Source organism: Kwoniella mangroviensis (assembly GCF_000507465.2).
Source record: "Kwoniella mangroviensis CBS 8507 chromosome 1 map unlocalized Ctg01, whole genome shotgun sequence".
NCBI classification, from domain to species: domain Eukaryota; kingdom Fungi; phylum Basidiomycota; class Tremellomycetes; order Tremellales; family Cryptococcaceae; genus Kwoniella; species Kwoniella mangrovensis.
Window position 1 is genome coordinate 4,619,865 of NW_027062533.1, and position 23,119 is coordinate 4,642,983.

Here is a 23,119-nt window from a genome sequence, read left to right on the forward strand (position 1 = left end):
ACCCTATGATGGATTAGGTAAATCATACAATAATTCAATATCGTTCTCAGTAGTGCTGGACAGCGCAAATTCACGGGCTTCAACTCAATATACGACATTAAATGCATAAAAGTCCGTTAACGATAGACTGATTCCTCTCATTGTTGGTTTGTTTTGTTGTTCAGTACACACGAGGATGGACTATTTTACAGGGCGATAGAGAAAAGATTATTATCATCTATCCTGTAAAGGAAACAAAAAGATGATCTTTGGAATGGTGTAAAGGAAAAGGAAGGCGGTTTCAGAAAAGACGGATGAGGTTTATATCTAAAAGCCAGCAGCGGCTACGACTGCACCGAGACCTAAAGCGATAAGTTTATTATCTACACCAAGGACGTATCCTGCACTATCACTTCCGGTAGCAGAGGCTGTAGCGGACGAAGCGGCAGATGCGGCTGAATTTGCTGCTTTGGAGGCGGAGGCAGCGGCGGATTGGGTAGCTCCAGCGATGGTTGAAGTGGCGCTATATAAGGAATCACACAAAATAATCAATTAGCATGTTACAATTACGTTAACTTCACTTTGACTTGATAGGATTGGAAGTCGGTGAAGAGGAAACAACCAAGTTGGAAAATCTAGTGGATATTTGATTTATTCGGATGAATAGGATGACAAACTCACCTTCCAATAGCAGCAGTCGCACTAGAAATTCTCGAAGCCACCGCACCCGAAGCCGATGTAGCTAGACTTTCGATCTCCGAAGTTGGAATACCATTGGCTACCGCAGAGGTAGCTTCGCTAGCGATAGAGTCGATAGCGCTAGTGGCTTCGCCAAAAGCGGAGGTGACGTCCGAGACGCCAGTACCGACTGCTGAAGTGGCTTGGTGGAATACCGAGTCGATATCCGATGTCGCTTCGTCGAAGACACTGGTAGCGCCGTCGAGGCCGTCGTCTACTGCTGATCCAACTTGGTCACCGGTAGTCTCACCGTCTGTCAAAACAGTCAGACACGAATGTCAGCAGCAAGTTATGAGTGAAGCCATTGATAGGTGAGGTAAAACGAGAACGATAAATCGAATGAATCCCGGAGTAGAAAAGAACAAGTGGCGGTCTGTGCGTTATACTGTTGTAAGTAGACTCACCATCTTGTCGTTTGACCCTTGGAGCAGCGGTAGGAGCAGTAGCAGCTACGACAGTAGCGAGGAGGGGAAGGATAGCGAAGAATGTAGCTTTCTTTTTGACTTGTATGTGTGAGTGTGGTTGAATTATTTGTATGAAAGATGATCGTTTTTGATTTCTGGTTTATCAGGTAGAAAGAGAGATTCCAGAAATGACAATGCACACTGTCGGTATATATATAAGAGTGAAAAGACAGAGCATACAGGATATTGGATGAATGAAACGAGGAGATCAGAACAGACAGGGACACCGCACTACCAATGCTATGACTACACAGCCTCGGCCATCACGGTCCACCATCAACATCAACAACAACATCGACAGCATCTAGACTCTGAGTTCTCATTCTACTTGACTGCGGATGATGAGCTCAGCGATCAGTGCAGTCGGTAATCATGCAAAAGAAGCATAGAAACTGCGCTAGAGAAAGGATACGGTTACAGCATGAGGTTGATGGATCAACGATATACACACATGACGTAACGAAAGTTGATGGTGGCGGTGCATCCGAAAAGAGAGAGAAGGTTCACAACGGGAAAGCCGTTGATGATCTCGCGGTGAGCGAGGAAGGGAGCAGAAATAGCATGGAGCTAGCAGTAATAGAAGTTCGCAAATCTCAAGACACTGGAGCATCCGATACATGTCAGTTGTTGTACAACTGATCGTGTAGCTTCCGTCAAACTCTCATGGTCAAGTAAAATAAGACAGGTTTATACGTTTTATAACATGCGAATTAAAATGCCTCTGTACAAGCGATCATTAGAGTACTGTACATACACCACCCCTTGCCCATACCAAAAATAAAATCCAAGCTCCCTCTTACTATACGATATCAAAACAATTCCCTTCTCTCATATTCCAAAAGAAGTTGTAGCGTATGTATATTTCCTGCGTTACTGAGAAAGGTGTTGTGAGATGATAGACTCTCAATACCCCGTCTGTCCTTTCGTTGGTCCCATTCTTCAACTCCTCTCTCTCTCTCTCAAAGGTTGAACTAACAATTACCCAACCTCAATAAAAGTAAATTCGCGGAATGGAAATTATATTTCTTTTTCAACCTTTCCACACTTTCTTGGTCGTTGTGTATACTGAATCAAAAACACCCTCAGTTGACATAGATACAAACGTCAGACTCAACTTACCCATCGAAATATGTTTGTCCGAGCTACGTGTATGGAATATAGAAGAAACACATCTGTCAACAAAGATACAGTTTGATTTTACGTTTACTCTCAGGTGTGAGCTGAAAGAGAGATACTGGACACTCACCAGTGCATCCGATTTACGATATCCTTCCATCAGACTATACTCCGAACCATCAGTATACATCCCACGAATACTTATCTCCACCGCGGTGCAGTCGGATGTACGAAGCGAACGGCACTTACTCGAAGAAACCCATTCTACGCTTTTCGAAACTAACAGCAACCCGAATCAGCATTTCCTCTTCTCTTGGTTGTTATGGGATTGGAATGAAGACATACTACTGTTGCTCCACTGTGAGGATTCCCAAATATTAGCATTTTGGCAGACACAGTATAGAGGGTAATTGGTGGTAAAAGAACTCACTTATCCTGACCGCTCGAGGGTCTATTGTGTGTGTTGAATTCCATCAAATCAATGTTGGCTGTTGTTCAACTATCATGTATACTGGTGATAAATTACTTACGCATTTCTCCTAGCTCATCGACGTACACTGTATTAGTAGCCGCGTTAGCATTTGAATAAGCGTGGTTCCAGTTGACGTGAGAGGGAAACGGACGTACATGGAGAAGCAAAGAAGTCGTATCTGTGGAACGGAGTATTGATAAGCTAGACTTTATGTTGAATGGGGCAGCTGAACTTACATTGCAAATAGAACGTCTTCACACGTTATACCCTATCACGAAAAATCAATAACTCATCACCAAGCCCACGGTAAAAATTCAGTCATTCAAACCATCGGATCCATCGGATCGATAGTGATAGGTTTTGTAGTAGGTTACACCCACCATACGGTTCCTTACCCTTATCGACCAACCAGTCTCCACATGACCTATATTTATTTCTTCTACAATTGGCGAAGTAGCAGGTTGACCTCTTTCTTTGATCCCTACATAATCGCATAGCCACATAAGCTCGATTGAACCTGTTCGTCTGTAAATAGCTGTGACTTGTACTCACATTCCTATGTAACCATCGAAAGAATGAATAAACCCAACAGTTATGTCAGTATCTCATTTCTATCCTGGACATCAGCGGGGGACTAACGGTCTCAGTATCTGATCATGATACGGTATATCAGCTTGCCATCGTATCATATAAGCATTTACTGATCTAGGTACTCACCATCATAATCAACCCAAATAGCAGCAAACATCGGATGCTAAGTAGTATATCCAAACATCTCCCATCAATCAGCATAATCAATCAACTACACTTTGATCAACAACCTTTCCTACGCCGTACTCACCTCAATCACATTCCAAGCTAAATACTTTGCATAAGGTTTAGGATCCCAAGTTCTGAGTTGAAGTAATGGATGGACCTTGAGGGGTGTATCGAGTTGGGCAGCTTGAAGATAGGATAATACCTGGACAAAAACACACACATCGATCAATCTGGGTACCCAAACCCTTGTTGATCCTCTTAGTAGACTTACTGGTCCATAACCCGGTCGACTATAACAAGAATTCGATATCAGATTCTGCATGAGTGTCATACAAGAGAAAGATACTTACGATGGCTTAAATGGACCGATAGTAATTGCTATTCTCAACCATTGGTCCGTCAGTGTGATCTAACCTGTATGTATTCTGTACTTTGTTTTAATGACTTACCCGCATCTCGAGGAGCACCAACTGGTTCTACACCCTTTCCTGACATCTTGTCTACTGCGACTTTTGCAGCCTATCGATCAATCGAGTTGAGCTGCTATTTGTGACGTGCAGGTTACCTGTATTGGTGGGATTGCAAATTTTGAGTGATGGGTATGTATCTTCAGTACGTGGAGTGAAAGAAAGGGTGAAAGTGATTAGGTGTTAGAATCAATTGCCAAGTTGATGACAGTGCAAGAATAGAGAAAGGTATTCAGAGTCAAGAAACTCAAGATGAAGATGGTTCAAAGTGAGTCAGTACGGTAAGTTGGAAGCTTTGAGCCGTTTGTTTATCTGTTGAGGGGTTAGTGGAGTAGAGCATCATCCAACCTTTAAACAAAAGATAAAAGGCGTTAGAACGTTAGGGCCACCATTAAAGGATGTTTTGTCCTACATGCACCACTGTCCGGTTCCGGTATACTGGAAGACTGAGAATATTCCAGGTATTACAATGATCATGTTGATAGTCCACTTCTTCACATGTACATTGAGACTTCAACTGAGTGGTTATATCTGCTCGGGAGTCGTATGAGATGTGGACATGATGGGAGTGGGTTTCGAGGTTGGACGGTCGTGTGGTGTGTACATCCCTGTTGTGTCTGTCTACACACAGAGTAGATCTCATGGTTGAATTACGCAGTGCATTCCGTATCTGGTAGATGATCTAAGAGTCCCACACAGCATGATGCCGCACCACTAACATGACCTTGCTTCCTTTAGTACAGTTTAAACTAAACTTTCCTGATGTAGCATGCTTGTACTGCTGTATATCCAATTGGATTGATAACGCAATCTATATCGCTATCGATATAGCTATTGATATTTGAGATGGAGAAGCATCGTTTGTTCATGTCACTTCTTTTTTCTCCATGATGAGTTGAGCATAAAAAGGTAACGTCTTGGATGCGAGATGGATGAAATATCTGTCCTCACTGCTGGTGTAATCACCGTCTTCCATCTTCCGGTAAACTTCGGATCGGCAGGTAGCGCACATTTGTAAGCCAAATCAACTGCACTCAAGTGCAAGTGGAGGGAGTAACGAGAAGGAGCTCCTTGATTTTGCAGAATTACCGGAAATACCCAATCCAATCAGACAAAAATATCTTTTCACTTTCACTCATCTGCACCCCGACGTCACTACTCTTTGCTCATTGTTGATCTTGCTCGGAACATCCAACTCCAAGTGAAACGCTGCATCTTATATCTGCCAAACACTGTCGTTGCTGTGTGTCCTTCCTGTCAGACCAGGCCAGGCTGGAGTTTTACAAACTCTCACCCGGTAGATAGTCCGGCGAGAGGGTCTTGTTGAGGTCGATCGACGAATCTTTAACGCAGATCATACCCATCGCACTAGCCAGGTGAGTCTGATGATACCCATCTCACTCCTTATACATGTATCCTTCACCATCCTTTGACTTGCGGTTATGAAGTCCCTTTGACACCTGTTCCTATTCAATAACATCCCTTTGTGCTTACATGATCATTTCATAGTTGCTCATTCGAGATTGCAATTTCTGACTCGTTCCGCTCATCTCCGAGAAATTCGCACATCACATCAGATCTCAACTATAACATCCCCCCTCGACGAACCATCAGTGACACCTAGGAAAGTGGAGCAAAGGATCATAGTGACGAGATGGGGCTACTGGCGCTCGGTACCCCGTTAACATGGGATGAGACGAAACCACTAGCGGAGCATATAAGATATCACGGGATCACTCAGTTTCTCAAGACTTGGGATAGATGGAAGGACAATACTGGTAAAGGTTTATTGTGGGGTGACGAGGTGAGTAATACCAGATTCTCTCTGTCTCAAGCTTCGTATCCAGCAAGACCTCAGACCCGAACTCATGAGCTCGGATATATGGCAAGTTTTGATCACGCCACAGAGATCTAACGTGCGCTTTCCCTTTCTATCCAGATCGAATATATGGTAGCTTCTTTCCACGATGACGAGAAGAGAGTATTATTAAGTCTAAGGCAGACTGAGATTCTCACAAGACTACAAAGTGTGACTTTAGATCCAGCTTTGGACAAGTACAAACCCGCTTGTTGGTGAGTTATATCTCATCTCCAATTATCATCGTAGTTTATAGCTCATCTAGTACGATCGAATAGCAATGCCATACCTACCTTTCATCCTGAATATGGTCGTTATATGTTAGAATCTACTCCCGGATATCCCTTCTCCGGTCTCCCATCTTCCCTCGTATCCGTAGAAGCAGATATGAGATTTAGGAGGCAGATCATACGCTCTCATTTGAAGAAACATGAATTACCCATAACTTTGACTTCCTGGCCTAGGTTGGGAGTATCCGACGAAGTTTTCACCGACCCACCTACCAAACCGGACAACCAGAAAAGTAGTAGCAGGAGTGATTATGTAGGGGAATTGATAACGAATCCACATGCGAGGTTTCCGTGAGTCCAAGTCCCATTTCATAGTGCATCCCTATTGCTGTACTATCATAGAAGGATCCTAGTCGGCTGATGAGACTGTTGCACCTTCAGAACGTTAACAGCGAACATCAGACAACGCAGAGGAAGTAAAGTCGATATTAGAGTACCCTTGTTCAAAGATGAGAATACTGTTATATTGGATGGGTTAAAGGCTAATATGTCAAATGGACATTCAAGTAAGTGCCTATACCTCTCTCTATGTTCATCTCACGTCTACGGTGAGTAGAATCGGTGAGCTGACTGGATTTTGACTTTTGTTCCCTATCATCAAGCAGCCCCAGCGAAACCTGAACCTGGTACACCCTATATACACATGGACGCCATGGCGTTCGGAATGGGATGTTGCTGTCTACAGATAACTTTCCAAGCTTGGAATGTGGATGAGGCTAGAAGGGTTTATGATGCACTTGTACCCGTCGCTCCTATCATGGTGAGTCCCTTCAGCTCAAAATACATTCAAGGTCAAGCTGAGTTGAAGATGTTTTGTTTAGCTCGCATTGACTGCTGCCAGTCCAGCTTTCAGGGGACAGCTGGCAGATGTGGATGCCCGATGGAATGTGATCGCTGCGAGTGTAGATGATCGAACGGAGGAAGAAAGGGGGCTGAAAGTGAGTCATAATCTCATCAAGATTGATAATATAAACAGAAGAGCATAGCTGATGGAGTATATCATTATTATTAGCCATTGAAAGACAACAAATATCGAATACCCAAATCCAGATACGACAGCGTTTCTTTATACCTCTCAAATGACGAAAGGAATAAACCGGAATATCATGATGTCTCTGCACCAATCAACGAGGATGTAAGGAAGAGGTTGTTAGATCATGGTGCGTTTATCAATTTCCGCTGCCCATGTTCGATCACAACTCCTCAAAACTCTCGTCCTTCTTGATGATTTTACTGATTTCGCCTTTTGTTGTATCATGACTTGCAGGCTTAGACGATAAACTCGCCTCTCACATCGCCCACCTATTCATCCGTGATCCCCTCGTCCAATTCTCCGAAACGATAGATCAAGATGATGAATCTTCCATGGATCATTTCGAGAACATCCAGTCCACAAATTGGCAGACAATAAGGTTCAAGCCTCCTCCCGTGAACTCGCCGATAGGCTGGAGAGTAGAGTTTAGATCGATGGAAGTTCAATTGACAGATTTCGAGAATGCCGCGTTCAGTATTTTCATTGTACTGTTGACGAGAGCTATTATCAGTTTCGATCTTAACTTCTATATGCCAATTTCAAAGGTGAGTCTCGACATATTTCAACCTTATCACAATTCAATCCGGGTAATACAGACGTGGGGTGAAAATCCGTTCATTCGTTCACTGCCACCATCCCTTTTCAAAGTTTTCTGATTCGTGCGATAAGTTGCCGTATACTGATACACTTGTCCGTCCGTTACAGGTAGACGAAAATATGCAACGAGCTCAAACTCGATCTGCTGCCACTTCCCAATCTTTTTTCTTCCGCAAACATGTCTTCCCAAGGGATAAACCATTATCACGTTTCGACCTAACTTCTAGACCGGTCTCTCCGCCCTCACCTTCTACACCTGTTACTCCTAGTCATTCACGATCGCAATCACGCTCACAGCAATTACCTGATGGCCATGAGAACGGGAATGGACATCCATCATCATCCTCAAGAAGTGAATGTACGACGCCGATAGAAGCATTTGAAGATAATGATGATGCACCTGAAATGACACTGGATGAAATCATCAATGGGGATGGTGATCTTTTCCCTGGATTGATGGGATTGGTTAACGCTTATCTGAATTCACTAAATGTGGACGTATGTACGAAATGCGAATTGAGAAGATATCTAGACTTGATCAAATACAGAGCTAAAGGTGAGTTCTCCTGGTCTTCTATGTCTCCCTTGCTTGAATACGTTTCCTCGTCCCAGAATCTATAATTGATGTCGATTTGTGTATGATAGGTCAATTGGTCACTCCTGCATCGTGGATAAGAAGATTCATAACTTCTCATCCAGCTTATCAGAACGATTCAATCGTTTCTGATGAAATTAATTACGATTTGGTCAAAGCGATAGATGAAGTGTAAGTGTCTCTCTTGTTTCTTCCCGAGTGCTTCAGCTGACATGAAGGGGCGAATTCTTAATTTAGGGAACGAGGTGTAAGACCAGCACCTGAATTATTGGGTAAAGATTACGTTGGCTCGGGACCTACTGGCTGTTTGTAGTCAGGTTCTGCAGATCAAGGTCAGGTTAAATACAAACATTTTGATGTCAGGGTAAAATAGACAAGTGTATATATACAGAGAATAATCATATATAATGATTTATAGATAATGTACAGATTTCAACATGAGGGTTCTTTAATTAACATACACACAAACAAAGTACTGGTCCCGCGAACATTATACACAGAAATCCGAAACATAAACAACCCAACTACAACCGTGCAGCCGCTTCATCATCCCTGATTAACCAAAACACTACAAAGGCATCTGAGGCACCGTACTGATCGTCCTTTGCCCGACGGCTTCACCAATCACTCATCACTCATCACTCATCACTCAGCTTTTTAGCGGTAAGACAGATGAGTGGCACACACAAACAAACAAATGGGATCTAAGGGCCAAAGTTGTATTTCACACCCTTTTGGTCCGAAAGCTATCCTTCTTAAAGGTCTGCCTTCATCGTTGACTGACTAATGCCTTTGATTGATGCATGCAACGAATCTGAAACCCTCGGTTTCGGTTTCACTCAACCTACTGTATTCCTCCTTCGTCCGTATATGATATAATCTTCACATTGGCTATCCAAGGAACTTACCTCGGTTGGAAGTTTGGTATGCTCGGTGTTGAGGCCCTTGGCATGAATGGGAGACTACTTCGTATTGCAGTACTTATTAAAGAGCAAATGACTTACCTATCTACCGTACGGTGCCGTGAATAGCAGACTGAACATCATCATCCTCATTGATCTCCTGGGAGTACAAAGACTGACGACGACAATGAGCGAACTGCAAACAAGTAACTCTACCAGTAACCCAGTGGATGCTCTTTGGCGTTTGATGGCGCTTGATAATGGTGACGCTGTCGTAAGTCCTGCAAAGCATACTGTGCCCTTTACCTGAATATCGCTCATCCTCATGAACCCATATCTTGACGAATCTATCATCTTTCAATAGTGGTACGCGTTTATTGGAATCCTCCTACAAGCCATGTTGATTTCCAGCATTATGGGCAAAGCATTTGAATATTTCGATTATTTCAAGAAAAGGGATAACAAATACCTTCTTTGGGGTATAGCTGGGGGTACCGTACTTGCTCTGTACGTTCTTGAAAATACGGTACATACACATACCAACTGAGAACGATCACTTACGATTTGATATTTTCCAGGGTCACGCTTGGGATAACCTGTGCAGAGGTAAGAGAAAATATCTTTACTGTGCCTTCGCATGCAGTACAATGGAAACTGATGCAATCGAATTTATTCTTCCGTAGACATACGTGACAATTCACCAACAAACACTTGATACCGCTCCTGCCATCAGGTTTTTGATTCTAGGGGACGTGACCAACCTCTTCCTTGGTACGCTGTTCAACCTTGCCGCTTGTATATATTATTCCTGGAGGGTATATAAGGTAAGATAATCTTTCCGTCCCGGGGACTCTTCTCAGTAATTGGAGGATTTATAATATATACTAATTGACCTGAAGATGCTCGGAAGTCATCGTTGGACAATTCCTATATTTGGGGTGTGCCTCCTAGCTCAGCTCGTGGCTGCTCTAGTGTAAGTGTTGTTTGACGGCAGATCGAATACTATACGAATGCTGACCTCTGAATATAAATCCTGCTGCGAATGGTATGGATAGTGCCACGGGCGATGGCTAAGTTATCGTTTCCCTGTCATCACACCTGATACTTTACAAGATTTTCAGAATCACTTGCGAGGGAATATAAGAAAATTCCAAATTTGGGGTTCCCTCACGCTGGGTGTGGATGGGACTCTATGTATCATGAGTAAGTTCACCTACATCTTTCGGTCAGTGCAGTAGGAATGTCCATTATAGTAGGAATCAAATGCATATGGATAACCTTTTGGGAAAGCTTGCTAAGTTTATTGCATGTGTATTATAGTGACGATAATGCTTCTCAGATCTCGAGATGGCATCTTCCACAGAGAAACCAGATTATTCAATAAATTGGTTTCTCTGATTTATGAGACAATGTAAGTAGACCTCGTTCTAGCAATGCAAGACGTACGGGGTGTGAAGTATTGTATACAATGACTGACGGTATTCCATAAATGTTGACGATCTATGATAGGTTACCGCCCGTTATCTGTCTGGCGATCTATCAAGGAACAACTCATTTGGCAGGTAATCCAGTTAGTAAGTTCCACTCCTCTGCACTCGACTTTTTTGTTCACACCAACATTGCATCCGAATGAATAGCCAAATCTGATGATATGTTTGCCGAATGGATAGGTGACTTTCGAAAAATCATCACTTGTATCTTACCTGTCCTATACTTCCATTCCCTTCTTCATACATTGGTAGGTAGGAAGAGAATCAGGGAAATACTCGATTCCAACCTTGCAAGAGAAGGAGTCAAGGTCATTTCCGATAGGAATATAGATAATTACAAGGGTAGTAATACTGGTAAATTCGATTTCGCCGTAACTGGACCCCAAGGTATTCATTCGGATTATGATGGTGTGGGAGGAAGAGTGTTAGGTGGTAGTGGGAATGAGATACCGACAGGGCCTAAAAGCTTCATTTGGGATGGAAGGAAATGAAAAATCCCGTCACTAGTTTGAAGCTTGCATCTCTGTCTGCATGCTCGTTCTACAATACGCTATACCATACATACCAAGTCTTATTTTCTGTAGTACGTTTTACCTTAATCTTATGACACTTCCTTTCCCTTCACATCCTTCAGGTAGACACCCAACATATATAATGCCGCGATGCAGACAGATACCAACAACCGTTCTCAGAACCTAGTTTCTCCAACCTTACCCGAACTTGACACAGAATTTTCATCAGATTTCCTTCGAGTTCACGAATTGTGAATACGGTCCGACGGTACTCATAGCAAGTATGCACTCGGGTGACCATCTGGTACAAGATATCTACCAATGCATGCATAGAGAATGTTACTTGTCTTAAACGAAGGACGTGGGTTTAATATACATGAAGCCTGGCGTCAGATTAAGCGCTGCCACATGCGTCGCCGGCCAATGTCTGAGATCAGAGCGGAAGGATGGATTTAAGCTTGTCAACAATGGGTGTATCTCTCATGCTCACCCGTAGAGCTTATACGTTGTGTTACCTAGTCTGGCTACCGCAATCTTGTTCTTTCACCTTACCCCTGACTTTTTGGGAATAAAACAGTATACAATGGGCAATCTAGATCATCATGGACACAGCTGTGTAATATTATGGCCTATTTACGTCATTCAGAAGTGGGTTGGTTCCTGGAAATCATAGAGAACGCAGACTCATAGCTGTATGATGCCCGGTGTCAAGCTAGGTTCTGACTCATGTCAAGCTGGGGAATTTGCAGCGCATGAATGTAAAGTCAACTACGACCTCATCAGTGCCGAATGCGTTGCTGCTCGAGTCGCTGTCGCTCAAGATCCTTTGGTCATTCGATAACCCTACCATGTTCACAATATCTACTTCTTCCTTCTATCGTGATCCTTGTGGATGACAAAAATAAACATCAATCATTTTCCGCCTTTTCTTCCTGTTGCTTTGCGTTTACAATTATTTCCGGGATTCCGTTCATTTTTCGTACCATATCGGTCTTACAACACCGAGGCTGGCTTTGCGATATCGCTCAGGCATAGGAGGTGGGTTGGGCTCTAATATACATGCCGCTTATTAGCCATCAAATTGTATCCTTAGACCCAAGATCTGATACTGCCGCAATTGGTCCTCTGGGCGATCTCAAGATGACCGAACATTACCACACCGCCAGTCACACCAAGACATAACATACCGTGTTGTAATCTTACTCTGCCACACACACACGAAAAGACAAACAAACAAACGAACAATCCTTTCCGCAGGATCAAACCTTTTGACCTAATGTCGAAATGTGGCGTCGTTCCAAAGTCCTACCTTCAAGGTCTGTGCGGATCACCTCGGTTGTTCGATCTAATGATCTCGGTGTTCTCATGAGCTGTTCAAAGAGCACTAACAACTACGATCGATAAATAACAGGATGGAACATGCATCATGTCTAGTCCTCCTTTTTCTACTGTATGTGATCAGGATATTGTATACTTAATCTCCAGAAATATCAATTCACTCTTTCTGACCTTTGAGCTGTAATTCGAGGTCTGGCAACTGATAACAATCGAAACTCGAGTTTGAAAACTACAACCAGAGGACAGATATTCAAACATGTCTACAACTATCAATGGAACATCACTATGGGATTCCATGGGCTTGTCAACGGACGCTACCACAGTGAGCACCGAAAAGTCTGAGCTGTTTACGATCAGAAAAGAGGTTGATGTCAAATTGGTATGGATAGTGGTACTCTTCTTTGGCAATCTTCATCCAAGGGATTGTCTTGGTGAGTATCATAAGTAAGACAATGCAGTATTTCGAGCGATACGATAAATCGAGAGATCACTTGGGGATGATGGTCGTTGTGGGGTGTGGAAGTGCGATATCTCTGTAAGCACGTTCCCAAGCAAGACGAACAGTTCAAATAACTGATCAAGACTATTCTTCTGTTCAGAGGTATATTGATATTGACCTGTAGTCAGGTGAGTTTCAAACTCTTCCAAGGGTTGTCATCTCAGCTGATTTGGAAACGGATAGACCCGTGTGTTGGTATACAAACGTAAAATTGACGCACCGTCTTCTATCCGATATCTACTTTTGAGCGATATGGTCATACTTTTCTTCAGTGGGTTCTTCAGCTTCACCACGGGCATATACTACGCTTGGAGGTGTTATGTAGTAAGTGCAATTTGATCTCTACCACAGCCAATATCCGCATCGATCAATGTCTGATCGTGTTCGATTTTTCCAGATGACCAAGAAGAACCGATTAATGCTCGGTGTTCTTATTGTAGCTTTACTAGCGGAATTCATCGTGACTCTAGTGTAAGGCGCCTCCATGATCCCATATCCAGACGGTAACAAGTCAATCAATAGTTGACACTTGCTAATGTTGTTTTTTGTTCGTTGTAGTACGGCTGCACATGGGTTCACTCTGCGTTCCCTCACGTCCGAATATCTCGCAACATTACCTGCATTTAAAGATAAGGGAAATCATCTCCATAAGATATGGTCAGGTATTACTTTAGCTTTGGGCCTATCCATGTCTATGCTTCGTAAGTAACCTGAAGTTTTCCATAAGATCGGTTATTTAAGCTGAGCTGAAATTGGTCGAATGGCGTAGTATCGTTCTTAATGTTTACGAAGAAAGATGGGATCTATCATTATGATCCCAGAACATGGCATAAGTACTTTTCTGTCACCTACGAGACTATGTGAGTGGATCTTGAACCCCTATAATCACTATCGCAGCTCGGATATCTGTCAGAAATACTGAAGGAGTGATAACCAGGTTACCACCTACGTTATGCTCGTTGTTGTTAGTCTCACTAGGTAATTTACCAGGATCACCAATGAGTAAGTCAAAAGTCGAAATCCCATCGCATATTGTACTCTCCTCTCATCTCAATGGCTTGGCTTGGCTGGCATCTGATATGCTATGGTATGCGTCATAGCCGATATGAGAAGAGTATTCACCTCGATCCTTCCTTTACTATACTACAACTCCTTCATCCAATCGCTGGTGGGCAGACAACAGATCCGATGTGTGATAGAGACCAAATCCATGTATGATAGTGGGTCACCACTTGGGAGTAACGTTAATGGAGATAAGGGTTCCTCATATCAGCCTGGAAGTGGACAGTTCATGTTTGATGTGATTAAGAATAAGAGTGGTCCGAGGGTGTATGTCAGTTCACCTAAGAGGTCGTAGTGATGCCTTAATGGAGTGGGGTGGGAGATGATTTTGTAAGAGCTCGATGTGGGATTTCTGATATGGTATCTATATACGATGTCTGACGTTTAGTATGACGGGATTTGGATGGGATTTACATCCTGTCACGGTCACGAATCCTGGTCGTTCCTGTGAGCAGTTGCAGATATGGAGAAAGTATATGGTGTATATATGGAATCTGGAAACAAACTATAGAATACAGTCGAGATGAGAAGTGACTTTTCGAATGTAAACTTTGTTGTCAGGTCAAGTCAGGGCTAGGGTGATCACACATCACATCGTTACAGATTTACACGTTCCAGGCTTTGGCCTTTTTTGTTCTTGCGCTTTTTAGTTTGGTTCTCGATTCCTCGTACAGTCTAAGGTGAAGGAGATCGTCCTACCCACCCCACCACATGTATGTATACAGTACATGCTTGTCTGTATGTGCAATGCATCCTTGCGATTAGATCTCATTCATACTCGGATTGTTTTATCATACTTGGCACCGAAATTGTGTGAAGAGAGTAAGACCCATAGAGAAGGTCGACGCGTCTTTTTTACGTTGATTTTCTCTTCTCTCTTACGTGCTGTGCAAAATCAATATCGTCCCAAATCCAACATCCAACCTCCAACATCTCTTCACCTTCTGATCTTCCATCTTAGCTCCTCCTGAACATCATATACATCACAACCAACTCGGGCAGGTCCCACCACTGTCTCTCAACGGATCAACGGTAAAAACAAAGAACGACGACCATTGGACAAGAACGCCTGGAGCATATCAGGTGTCTGTGCGGGCAGTAACAAAAAACGCTTGGATCGGTCTACCCATATCTTATTCCTTCCCCGTTCAAAGTTGGATATCATCAGCACCACCAACAACATCAACAACAACATCAATATCAACAACAACATCAATATCAACACTATCATCATATCTCATATCGTATCATACATCCTCTACATTTATCATCACCACAGCTAGTCACACCGACAATTATATCTGATCGATTACCCTTTCATTGACGATCCTTTCATATCCCCCTTCTCTCCTTTACCTCACCTGACGACATACCTAGAGAAACGAAACAGAATCCTTTTATACGGCATCCGGATCCAGGATCGCATCTCGACGGTGGGACAGGATAGAGAATTGTTGGACCCCGCTCTACCTCTCAACTCGAACCCAAATACCGTCTCTCCATCAGTTGCTGGAGTAAGAAGAGAGCTAATTCAATCTGAGCGGAACAACATCGCAAACAAGTAAAAAGACACTCTTTTGGAATCAATCACGCTCATTAGACCCCACGCAGGCGAACCTAAACAAGAAGCTCTGGCGACAGAATATAATAGTATACCAAGGCATATTGGTTAAAACAAAATGCACTCGTCACACAATATATCACCTCGATTAGATCACTGGCGGAGAGATGGCTGTGTGTCGTGCGATGAAGCTACACCGCAATGTGATTGTGCTGCTGGGGAGAAATGTATATTGACTTCTAGGTGAGTTGATCGACCCTTCTATGTCACAACTTCACATATTCACCTTCGTCGTTCGAAAGATTTGTAACGAAATGAGTCCTGATTGTCGATTGTCTGTTCATATCTTATAGAACGTGTAACCAGTGCCCTACGATCAATTGTATCAAATCGTCAAGCTCCAAATCCAAAGGTGTAAATCCAGGTGCTATAGCTGGTCCTGTAGTAGCTGTTTTGGTGATAGCTAGTTTAGCTCTGTTCTGGTGGTTGAGACGTAAGAAGGTGAGTAGATTCCCTTTAGGCTAATCGCATCATGCCTTCACCCACCAGCAGTTGTTTCAGATGTGTGTTATTGCTGAAGCTGACCACATCATTCCCTTTTACTTCAGCGACGCGATCTCGCCAGACTCGAAGGATTGGCAGCTCGAGCTAGAAAAGCTGAATCGGCCGGATTCCAATTGTCTCAACCACCATCCCCTCAACCTGGCTCGGCTCATTCTCGAAGCTCTTTACCTCAACGACCTCCTTCTGCTGCTCGACCTCGATCACCTCTACCACCCGCACCAGTCAATGCAGAGTATTACGACGATCACGGAGCAACGATCAGAGTGTATGATGGATCGAGAGGCACAATTCACGTCGATAAGAACGATAATGATCCATTCTCCGATAGACAGAGTATATCGACGATGGGAAGTGGCGGCACAGCCAATATCATCCCCATTCAATACATTCCACCATCCAAATCTGACGAAGCTCTGTCCAAAAAGTCATTACCTGATGGTCCATCTGGTCAGAGTGCAGCTGCCAAAGCGCTCGATGCAGCTCGACAAAACTTGTTCCATCCTCGACGTCCTGCCAGAGCACCTGATCTCGATCTACGTCTGAACCCTCCTTCAGCGAAAGACAATCTAGGTCCACCCACGGCATACTCGTTCCTTGCCGATCAACGATCGCCCAGCGGATCCGGCTCAACCAGTCAATATAGGGATTCCTATCTGTCTGGAAATTCGGCTGCACCGTCGTACTGGTCAGGTCAGTCTGACGTACATCTCGATGCACCCAAGATAGTCACCTCAAAACAGGTTCAGATCGGTCGATTACAACAAGCCGAAGTGGTCCAATTCGGTAATGGTAATAAACCACAGTTCATCGAAAGGCTCAGTCCAACAGGCAATAGTCACGGACAATTGTCACCTGTAAAAGATGAAAATGTTCTCCAGCAGCAACAGCAAAAAGCAATTTCCCCAACGGTAGGATCGTTCAGATCTTCCGAAGCGACGACCAGAACCTTGACCCCGATAAGTACTAGGTATAACGAAGAAGATCTGGAGGAAGGTCTAAGATCTGCTGAACCTTCTTCAGCTGGTTCTCAAGATTTACGATTCTCAATGGGAAGTTTAGCATATGATAGGACATCGGTATCTACCATGGGCACAGGTAGATATTTGGCTTCTGCCATTTCGACTGGGCACCCAACTTCCAGTCCGGGTATGCCCCAATTACCTCTCCCGCCACCTACCGGGTATAGGAATTCGAGTGGATCATCTAAGTCATTCGCTGATTCGGTATTGGGATCTTTCCCCATGATCCCACCAAACTCTTCATCTGCTTTACCCTCCAGCCACTTTGGCTTACCTCAATCCACTTCGACTAACACTCTTGAGCATGTCGCTCTATCGCGTCCACTCACTCAGTCCTCGGCTTCGCCTGCGGGGAAGAAAAGACCTGAAACTCAAGCTTCGATAGCGGACTCTTTCTTAGGTTCATTCCCATTTGTGCCTCCCAATACTGAAGATTTAGCGGATTTACCTACTGCCAATGTTCCCACCAACGCGAGTGGAAGAGGGGTAAGTACAAACAGTGAAGGATTGGGTGGATTTGAATTCAGGTTGGATGGGAATGCTCCTCCTGTGCCTACCCAAAGGAAGGGATAAGCGCACAGGAGATTTACAATTGTAAAGCAGGAGCATTGTTTTACGGACGGACACAAGGGCTAATCTGATAGATAAATCGAAAGTATATATAAGATTGTTTTGTTTGTATAGTGGAACATTAAATTTCTTAGGAGGAAGCATGTTTTTTGGATTGTGTTCTCCACCTTATGCCATTATGATCTTTATTGATATTTTATGAGTCGTATGAAGTTTATGATATGATGGTCATGCTCGAGCTCACCTGATTGTTTTAAATCGCTCTGAGAACACCATTTGTAGTCCATCGAACGTGTATAGAAGATCATATGTGCAACCTCGCTCGGATGAGATGGTCCGATGGATCCGATGAATCGACGGTGATAGCCGAGATATGTAAGTTATCAAAGTCAAGTCAATCCAAAGTGGGCGACCACTGCTTCCGTCCCATCTCGTCGAGAACATAACGTACATATGAATGCCCACTTGTATCGAAGACAGACTTGAGAACAAGTGTTGTGTCAACAAGACCAAATTATTAACTGATCCTCACCTTGTTTGTCAACCTCCAATATCAGATAGAAGATCAATTTGCCATGTCGTCCTCTACAATACCCGAAAGTATGAAAGCAGTAATATTCAAAGCTCCATACAGCGTTGCTGTCGAGACTGTACCTACACCGAAATTGAGAGATGAAGGAGATATCATTCTGAAAGTACATCTAGCAGGATTATGTGGTATGTCTCAAACTTTTCTTTCAGTATATGAATATAGAAATTATGCTAATCGGTCATGGTATTCCTGTTTGATAGGATCCGACTTGCATCTCTATAGGGGTCACGAAGATGCAGGTAAAGATTATATAATGGGCCATGAAGTGGTAGGCACGATAGTGGAGAAGGGAAATGGAGTTAAGAAGTTTGAGTTAGGGGATGTTGTAGCTGTACCATTTACAGTATCTTGTGGTGAGTGATCCTCTTTCCTTGTCATCTGTTTGTACTTGTACTTTGACCTGTATTCACTAAAAGTATATATTCTTGACATTAGGATCATGCTGGTATTGCTCCTCATCACATACAGCCAGATGTCATCAATCTCAGTTATTCGGTACACCATCTCTACCAGGTTGTCAAGCTGAATACGTGCGGATACCGCTAGCGGACGGATGTGTATTCAAGAAACCTGCTGAACTGCCCGACGAACTCATGTTGCTCATGGCCGATATCTTACCAACGGGCTATAGTGCGGCTGCGAATGCTAGGAGCTTGCTAGATGGGCCAGGGGGAAAGAAGAAGGACGGAGTATGTGTGGTGATTGGTTGTGGACCTGTAAGTTCACTGTACTATTCATTCACGGACGTTCGAACCGAACTTCAAAAGAAATGCAACTCCCAACTTGAACTCCTTGACCTCCGAATATGTGACACGATGTGGTGTATATATGTTCACGAACTGACCTGCTCCAATCTATAATTCTATAGGTCGGTCTCTGCGCAATCTCCTCAGCTCTCACGCTCTTCTCCAAAGTTTTCGCTACGGATCTTACCTCCTCCCGACTCGCCCTAGCTGAGAAACACGGTGCGATAGCCTTACCCTCCGGAGAACTGAAAAAAGCAGTGCTAGAGGCTACCGACGGAAGAGGTGCAGATGCCGTACTGGAAGTTGTAGGACACGAAGGAGCTTTGTTGACTGCTTTGGATATTGTTAGACCGTACGGTGCGGTCAGTAGTGTCGGTGTGCATAGTCAGCAGATCAAGTTGAATGGAGGGGATCTATATGATAAAAAGTGAGTGTTTGTTATTATAGGAGGGGGAGAGAGGGATTGACGAGTGTGATGAGCTGGAGGGTCGAGAGATGAATCAATTGAGGCTACATATCTTATGTAGATGAACCTGATTGAGGGAGGCCACTAGATGAAGCGGAAGGTATAGCGGAGATGGGTGACGGCGAAGGTGAGGGTGAGAGCGAGAGAGGTATCAACCAAGTATACCACGCTGAACTCTTTCACTCCATCTTTGTATCAGTGTCAAACTTCAATTCGGTCGATGTTCCGTACGGACATTCTACCAGCCAGCTTTAGAAGTGTTGGTTGCCAATCAAGATATATTTAAAAGTTTCATCGAAAACAAAGTAGGATTTAGTGAGGCTGAAGAAGTGAGTGGTACTACGCTACTATATAATTAAGCGTTTGTTCTCTACAAGCTGTCTTGATATACTAATGAATTCTGTTTGATAGTATTACAGGTTGTTCGAGAAGAATAAAGTCGCTAAAACGGTCTTTGTTCCTGGTCAGTAAGGTTATCAAGACATGAATAGCCATGAGAGTACCAGGAGTGGGAAGCAAAATCAAAAAGAAGTCTTGTCTTAATGCGAAGGAGTAGAACAATGGTGAATGCATTGACGATGGTCGAATCACCGCATAACCTTCTGGTTCATATCGTGTTCACGTTCCTCATCGAACCCAATACATCCAACCATCTATTCCACGCGAATACCGATTTAAGCCTATAGGATTATGGATTTTACGTTTCTTCCAAGAATGACAAGTACACTTTGACAACTAAATAAAACAATTCGTTTCAAAGACATGACCAGGTCGGTCAGAAAGGCAGAAATTTCGGGAAAAATCGAAATATCAAGAATAAAGTCAAGTGCGAAAACTTGATAGGTATATACATTGAAAAATTCGGTAGTATACTCAGTACATGAACACACATGACAAGAAATAGAATCACGTTGCCCGACCTGTACCGGGTCCATCATACAATCTATCTGTAGATTCCCATTTCTGATTATAGTTATTCGCACCTTCCCAACTTACACTATCTGGGCTGTTCACTCCATGATGATCGCTGGGTAATCTATTTCTCCCCAATGTCGGTAGATAGATCTCGTAGCCGTCCGGTCCAGTAGTCGTGGTAGTTTGTTCAGTCTCAACCTAGTATCACAACGCAAACTATCAGTCCGTATTCCTCCGAAGTGTATATGAGCTATTAGGATTTGAGACTCACATGTACAATAGGACCTTCTGACATTTTGGATCTGGGCGTATAAGGTGATCTGACGTTTCCTAATTCCACATCTTTTTCACCCCCTTTAGGTCTACTAACATAGACTCTTCCACCAGATTTGAATACATGTCCTCCGGATCCACTACCTGATCCAGAGAGTTGTTCAATCCCCTCGGCATTGAGCTTCCGAGCGAGAATCTTTTGGATGGTTTTTCGACCCACTAGTGTGGAAAGGACGGAATGATAGTATAACACCGGAAGGATAGAGGTGAATATCCTTCGAAAGTCGGCTATGTACAGCAAATCAAAACACTACATGTCAGATACAATCCAGTGTCGCATCATCGCTGAGATGACAAGATGCGTTAGAAGTACAGGGCAACTTACTTAAGGGTGAACCGGATATTCCACTACACGATTCCAAAATCAACAAACACAGTACAGGCGGCATCCTGCATATGATACAATATCGCAAGATCAGTGACCATTAGTAAAGTGAGGTGAAGTGGGTTTATCTCATATCTCATAGTGGTCAGATTAATACTCACATTGTTTCATACACCAGGGAAATCAACCTTTTGAATAATCGATCTTGATTATGGAATATACCTTGTTTCGATTTGAACAACATGAAGGTCACTACAAAAAAAACTGGTCAGTCTACCGATGGTTTTTGTCATAGATAGAAACAGGTATTTTGTTACTTACTGAACAGGCATAGAGTGCCGTCAACAGCACAAGTTATAGCTCCCCAAGCTCTAAACCAGGTGATGGTCCCACTCATGAATGTTGGTAGGTCCTTAACGGCCTCGATAGTTAGTTTGGGCATCTTCAGTCCATTTCCTACAGCACTGTAAATATCAAATGGCAATTTACACAATTTGTTAGCTCTTCCGTACGAGCTCCACTAAGCGTAAGACTCACACTAAAGCGATCACGAGTTGCGCAATGATACCAATAGCAAAAGGTGGTATGATCCACCATTTATTACCTGACATCTACATGATACGCAATGAACTCACATAGTCAGTCAGTGCTCAGATGTCTTCTATAGTTGATCTTGACTCGGACTTACCCTCCATGCTCTATAGGCATAATAACTCGCACCAGCAGCATTGAATATCGCTCCGATCAGCAAGTGCGACATATCTCCATACATCAGAAATCGGAAATGGGTAGCGATGTTATGCTCATTCTCGTATACCAGGTGGTAAGCCTAATTCAAATCACGAGACATGGAATACATGATTAGCTGATCAATATATTATACTATAAGATACTAGATGAAATGGGAACGTTGGGATGTGACTCACTTGTGCGCACGTTAATCCTAATGCTCCTCTGCGTCCCAAAATCAATGCCATCATCAGCTCCTTGTTCCTTTCGATTCGCAATTTCTGATCAAAACGCAACTTACACAGACAAAATAGCTCCCAGACCTACGGCTTCCAATAACCAGATCGAATCAGTCTGAGTGAAATAACTGAAATAATTCGAAGTGTTTGATAAGATCGATGAAACTATCAAGGACTGAAGGACAGTTCCTATGATAGCGTACCACTATTAAGAGGACGAAGAATCGAAAAGACACAAATAAGATCAACCTGTATCATCGTAGGATAGTGTGGACCAAAAGCTTACAGTGGTATTATTGACGCTGGCACCCATCTGTTTCCATAGGATCGTATTTACGTCCATCCCTACTCCTGCTCCCGCTCCTGCTACTGTCGAGTTGGACATTTTGAAGGTCTGAATATAGGATACGTATGGGTTAACTCGTTGGATTCGAATAGACAGAATATGAGTGGTGGTTATGGGTCAAGAAGGGAATGTACAATTTCGGAAGGAGTTGAGATGGAAGGAAAGAAAGTTGTGTAATGTCTTTCCTAATATATAGATAAGGTGGGAACAGTTAGTGTGAGATGGAAGAGGAAGACGTGATAAGAATTCACCTGATATTCCAATCAATGTCTGCGCGAAGGCAAAGTAAGAAATGGGAGATGGGAATGCGATCGATCAGCTGCCTGAGCCAACAGGGTGTGGTGAGTGAGTGTGAGTGTGTAGTACCACAGGTGAGAAAAAGGCGTAAATATACTTTTGACGATGACAAGAATCAATGTCAATATGGTAACACCAAGACCAAGAACTGCGTAAAGGTCAAAGGTCAAAAGCCAAAGGCCAGAGGTCTACGTTCACATATCGACCCTCTTCCTTCCCTTTTTTATCTCGCACCAGACACGGACT

The 23,119-nt window shown here is 43.4% G+C and overlaps 8 protein-coding genes across 8 annotated transcripts; 5 read left to right on the top strand and 3 right to left on the bottom strand.

The window, feature by feature from the left end:
* Positions 1-306: 306 nt before the first annotated feature.
* Positions 307-1,504, bottom strand: I203_101719 (uncharacterized protein; the record flags this gene model as incomplete). Its single annotated transcript, XM_065516938.1, has 4 exons — positions 307-502; positions 661-970; positions 1,122-1,220; positions 1,456-1,504. 4 exons carry the CDS (start codon positions 1,502-1,504, stop codon positions 307-309), a joined length of 654 nt encoding a protein of 217 aa, XP_065373756.1.
* Positions 1,505-2,152: 648 nt separating this feature from the next.
* I203_101720 (uncharacterized protein) lies at positions 2,153-4,023 on the bottom strand (the record flags this gene model as incomplete). The annotated part of the gene is made up of 15 exons (XM_065516939.1): positions 2,153-2,246; positions 2,301-2,323; positions 2,428-2,461; positions 2,547-2,576; positions 2,643-2,655; positions 2,728-2,748; positions 2,828-2,854; positions 2,925-2,947; positions 3,006-3,037; positions 3,150-3,250; positions 3,487-3,523; positions 3,611-3,730; positions 3,800-3,818; positions 3,879-3,906; positions 3,978-4,023. The coding sequence occupies 15 exons, from the start codon at positions 4,021-4,023 to the stop codon at positions 2,153-2,155; spliced, it is 648 nt and encodes a 215-aa protein (XP_065373757.1).
* A 1,626-nt stretch (positions 4,024-5,649) lies between these two features.
* On the top strand, positions 5,650-8,681 carry I203_101721 (uncharacterized protein; the record flags this gene model as incomplete). The annotated part of the gene is made up of 11 exons (XM_019150534.1): positions 5,650-5,799; positions 5,935-6,068; positions 6,132-6,434; positions 6,525-6,649; positions 6,749-6,903; positions 6,965-7,081; positions 7,156-7,303; positions 7,411-7,721; positions 7,882-8,329; positions 8,419-8,539; positions 8,606-8,681. The coding sequence occupies 11 exons, from the start codon at positions 5,650-5,652 to the stop codon at positions 8,679-8,681; spliced, it is 2,088 nt and encodes a 695-aa protein (XP_019000127.1).
* A 776-nt stretch (positions 8,682-9,457) lies between these two features.
* On the top strand, positions 9,458-11,251 carry I203_101722 (uncharacterized protein; the record flags this gene model as incomplete). Its single annotated transcript, XM_065516940.1, has 9 exons — positions 9,458-9,544; positions 9,635-9,777; positions 9,849-9,876; positions 9,954-10,094; positions 10,170-10,243; positions 10,415-10,473; positions 10,591-10,681; positions 10,780-10,844; positions 10,941-11,251. The coding sequence occupies 9 exons, from the start codon at positions 9,458-9,460 to the stop codon at positions 11,249-11,251; spliced, it is 999 nt and encodes a 332-aa protein (XP_065373758.1).
* A 1,615-nt stretch (positions 11,252-12,866) lies between these two features.
* On the top strand, positions 12,867-14,466 carry I203_101723 (uncharacterized protein; the record flags this gene model as incomplete). Its single annotated transcript, XM_065516941.1, has 9 exons — positions 12,867-12,932; positions 13,000-13,145; positions 13,210-13,237; positions 13,293-13,433; positions 13,507-13,580; positions 13,668-13,810; positions 13,879-13,969; positions 14,047-14,111; positions 14,210-14,466. The coding sequence occupies 9 exons, from the start codon at positions 12,867-12,869 to the stop codon at positions 14,464-14,466; spliced, it is 1,011 nt and encodes a 336-aa protein (XP_065373759.1).
* A 1,384-nt stretch (positions 14,467-15,850) lies between these two features.
* I203_101724 (uncharacterized protein) lies at positions 15,851-17,888 on the top strand (the record flags this gene model as incomplete). The annotated part of the gene is made up of 3 exons (XM_019150537.1): positions 15,851-15,975; positions 16,086-16,233; positions 16,341-17,888. The coding sequence occupies 3 exons, from the start codon at positions 15,851-15,853 to the stop codon at positions 17,886-17,888; spliced, it is 1,821 nt and encodes a 606-aa protein (XP_019000130.1).
* A 572-nt stretch (positions 17,889-18,460) lies between these two features.
* On the top strand, positions 18,461-20,160 carry I203_101725 (uncharacterized protein; the record flags this gene model as incomplete). The annotated part of the gene is made up of 6 exons (XM_019150538.1): positions 18,461-18,602; positions 18,678-18,830; positions 18,913-19,193; positions 19,346-19,650; positions 19,889-20,018; positions 20,101-20,160. The coding sequence occupies 6 exons, from the start codon at positions 18,461-18,463 to the stop codon at positions 20,158-20,160; spliced, it is 1,071 nt and encodes a 356-aa protein (XP_019000131.1).
* A 435-nt stretch (positions 20,161-20,595) lies between these two features.
* Positions 20,596-22,615, bottom strand: I203_101726 (uncharacterized protein; the record flags this gene model as incomplete). The annotated part of the gene is made up of 10 exons (XM_019150539.1): positions 20,596-20,802; positions 20,876-21,165; positions 21,263-21,327; positions 21,424-21,514; positions 21,584-21,726; positions 21,800-21,873; positions 21,951-22,091; positions 22,189-22,216; positions 22,293-22,435; positions 22,517-22,615. 10 exons carry the CDS (start codon positions 22,613-22,615, stop codon positions 20,596-20,598), a joined length of 1,281 nt encoding a protein of 426 aa, XP_019000132.1.
* Positions 22,616-23,119: the final 504 nt, after the last annotated feature.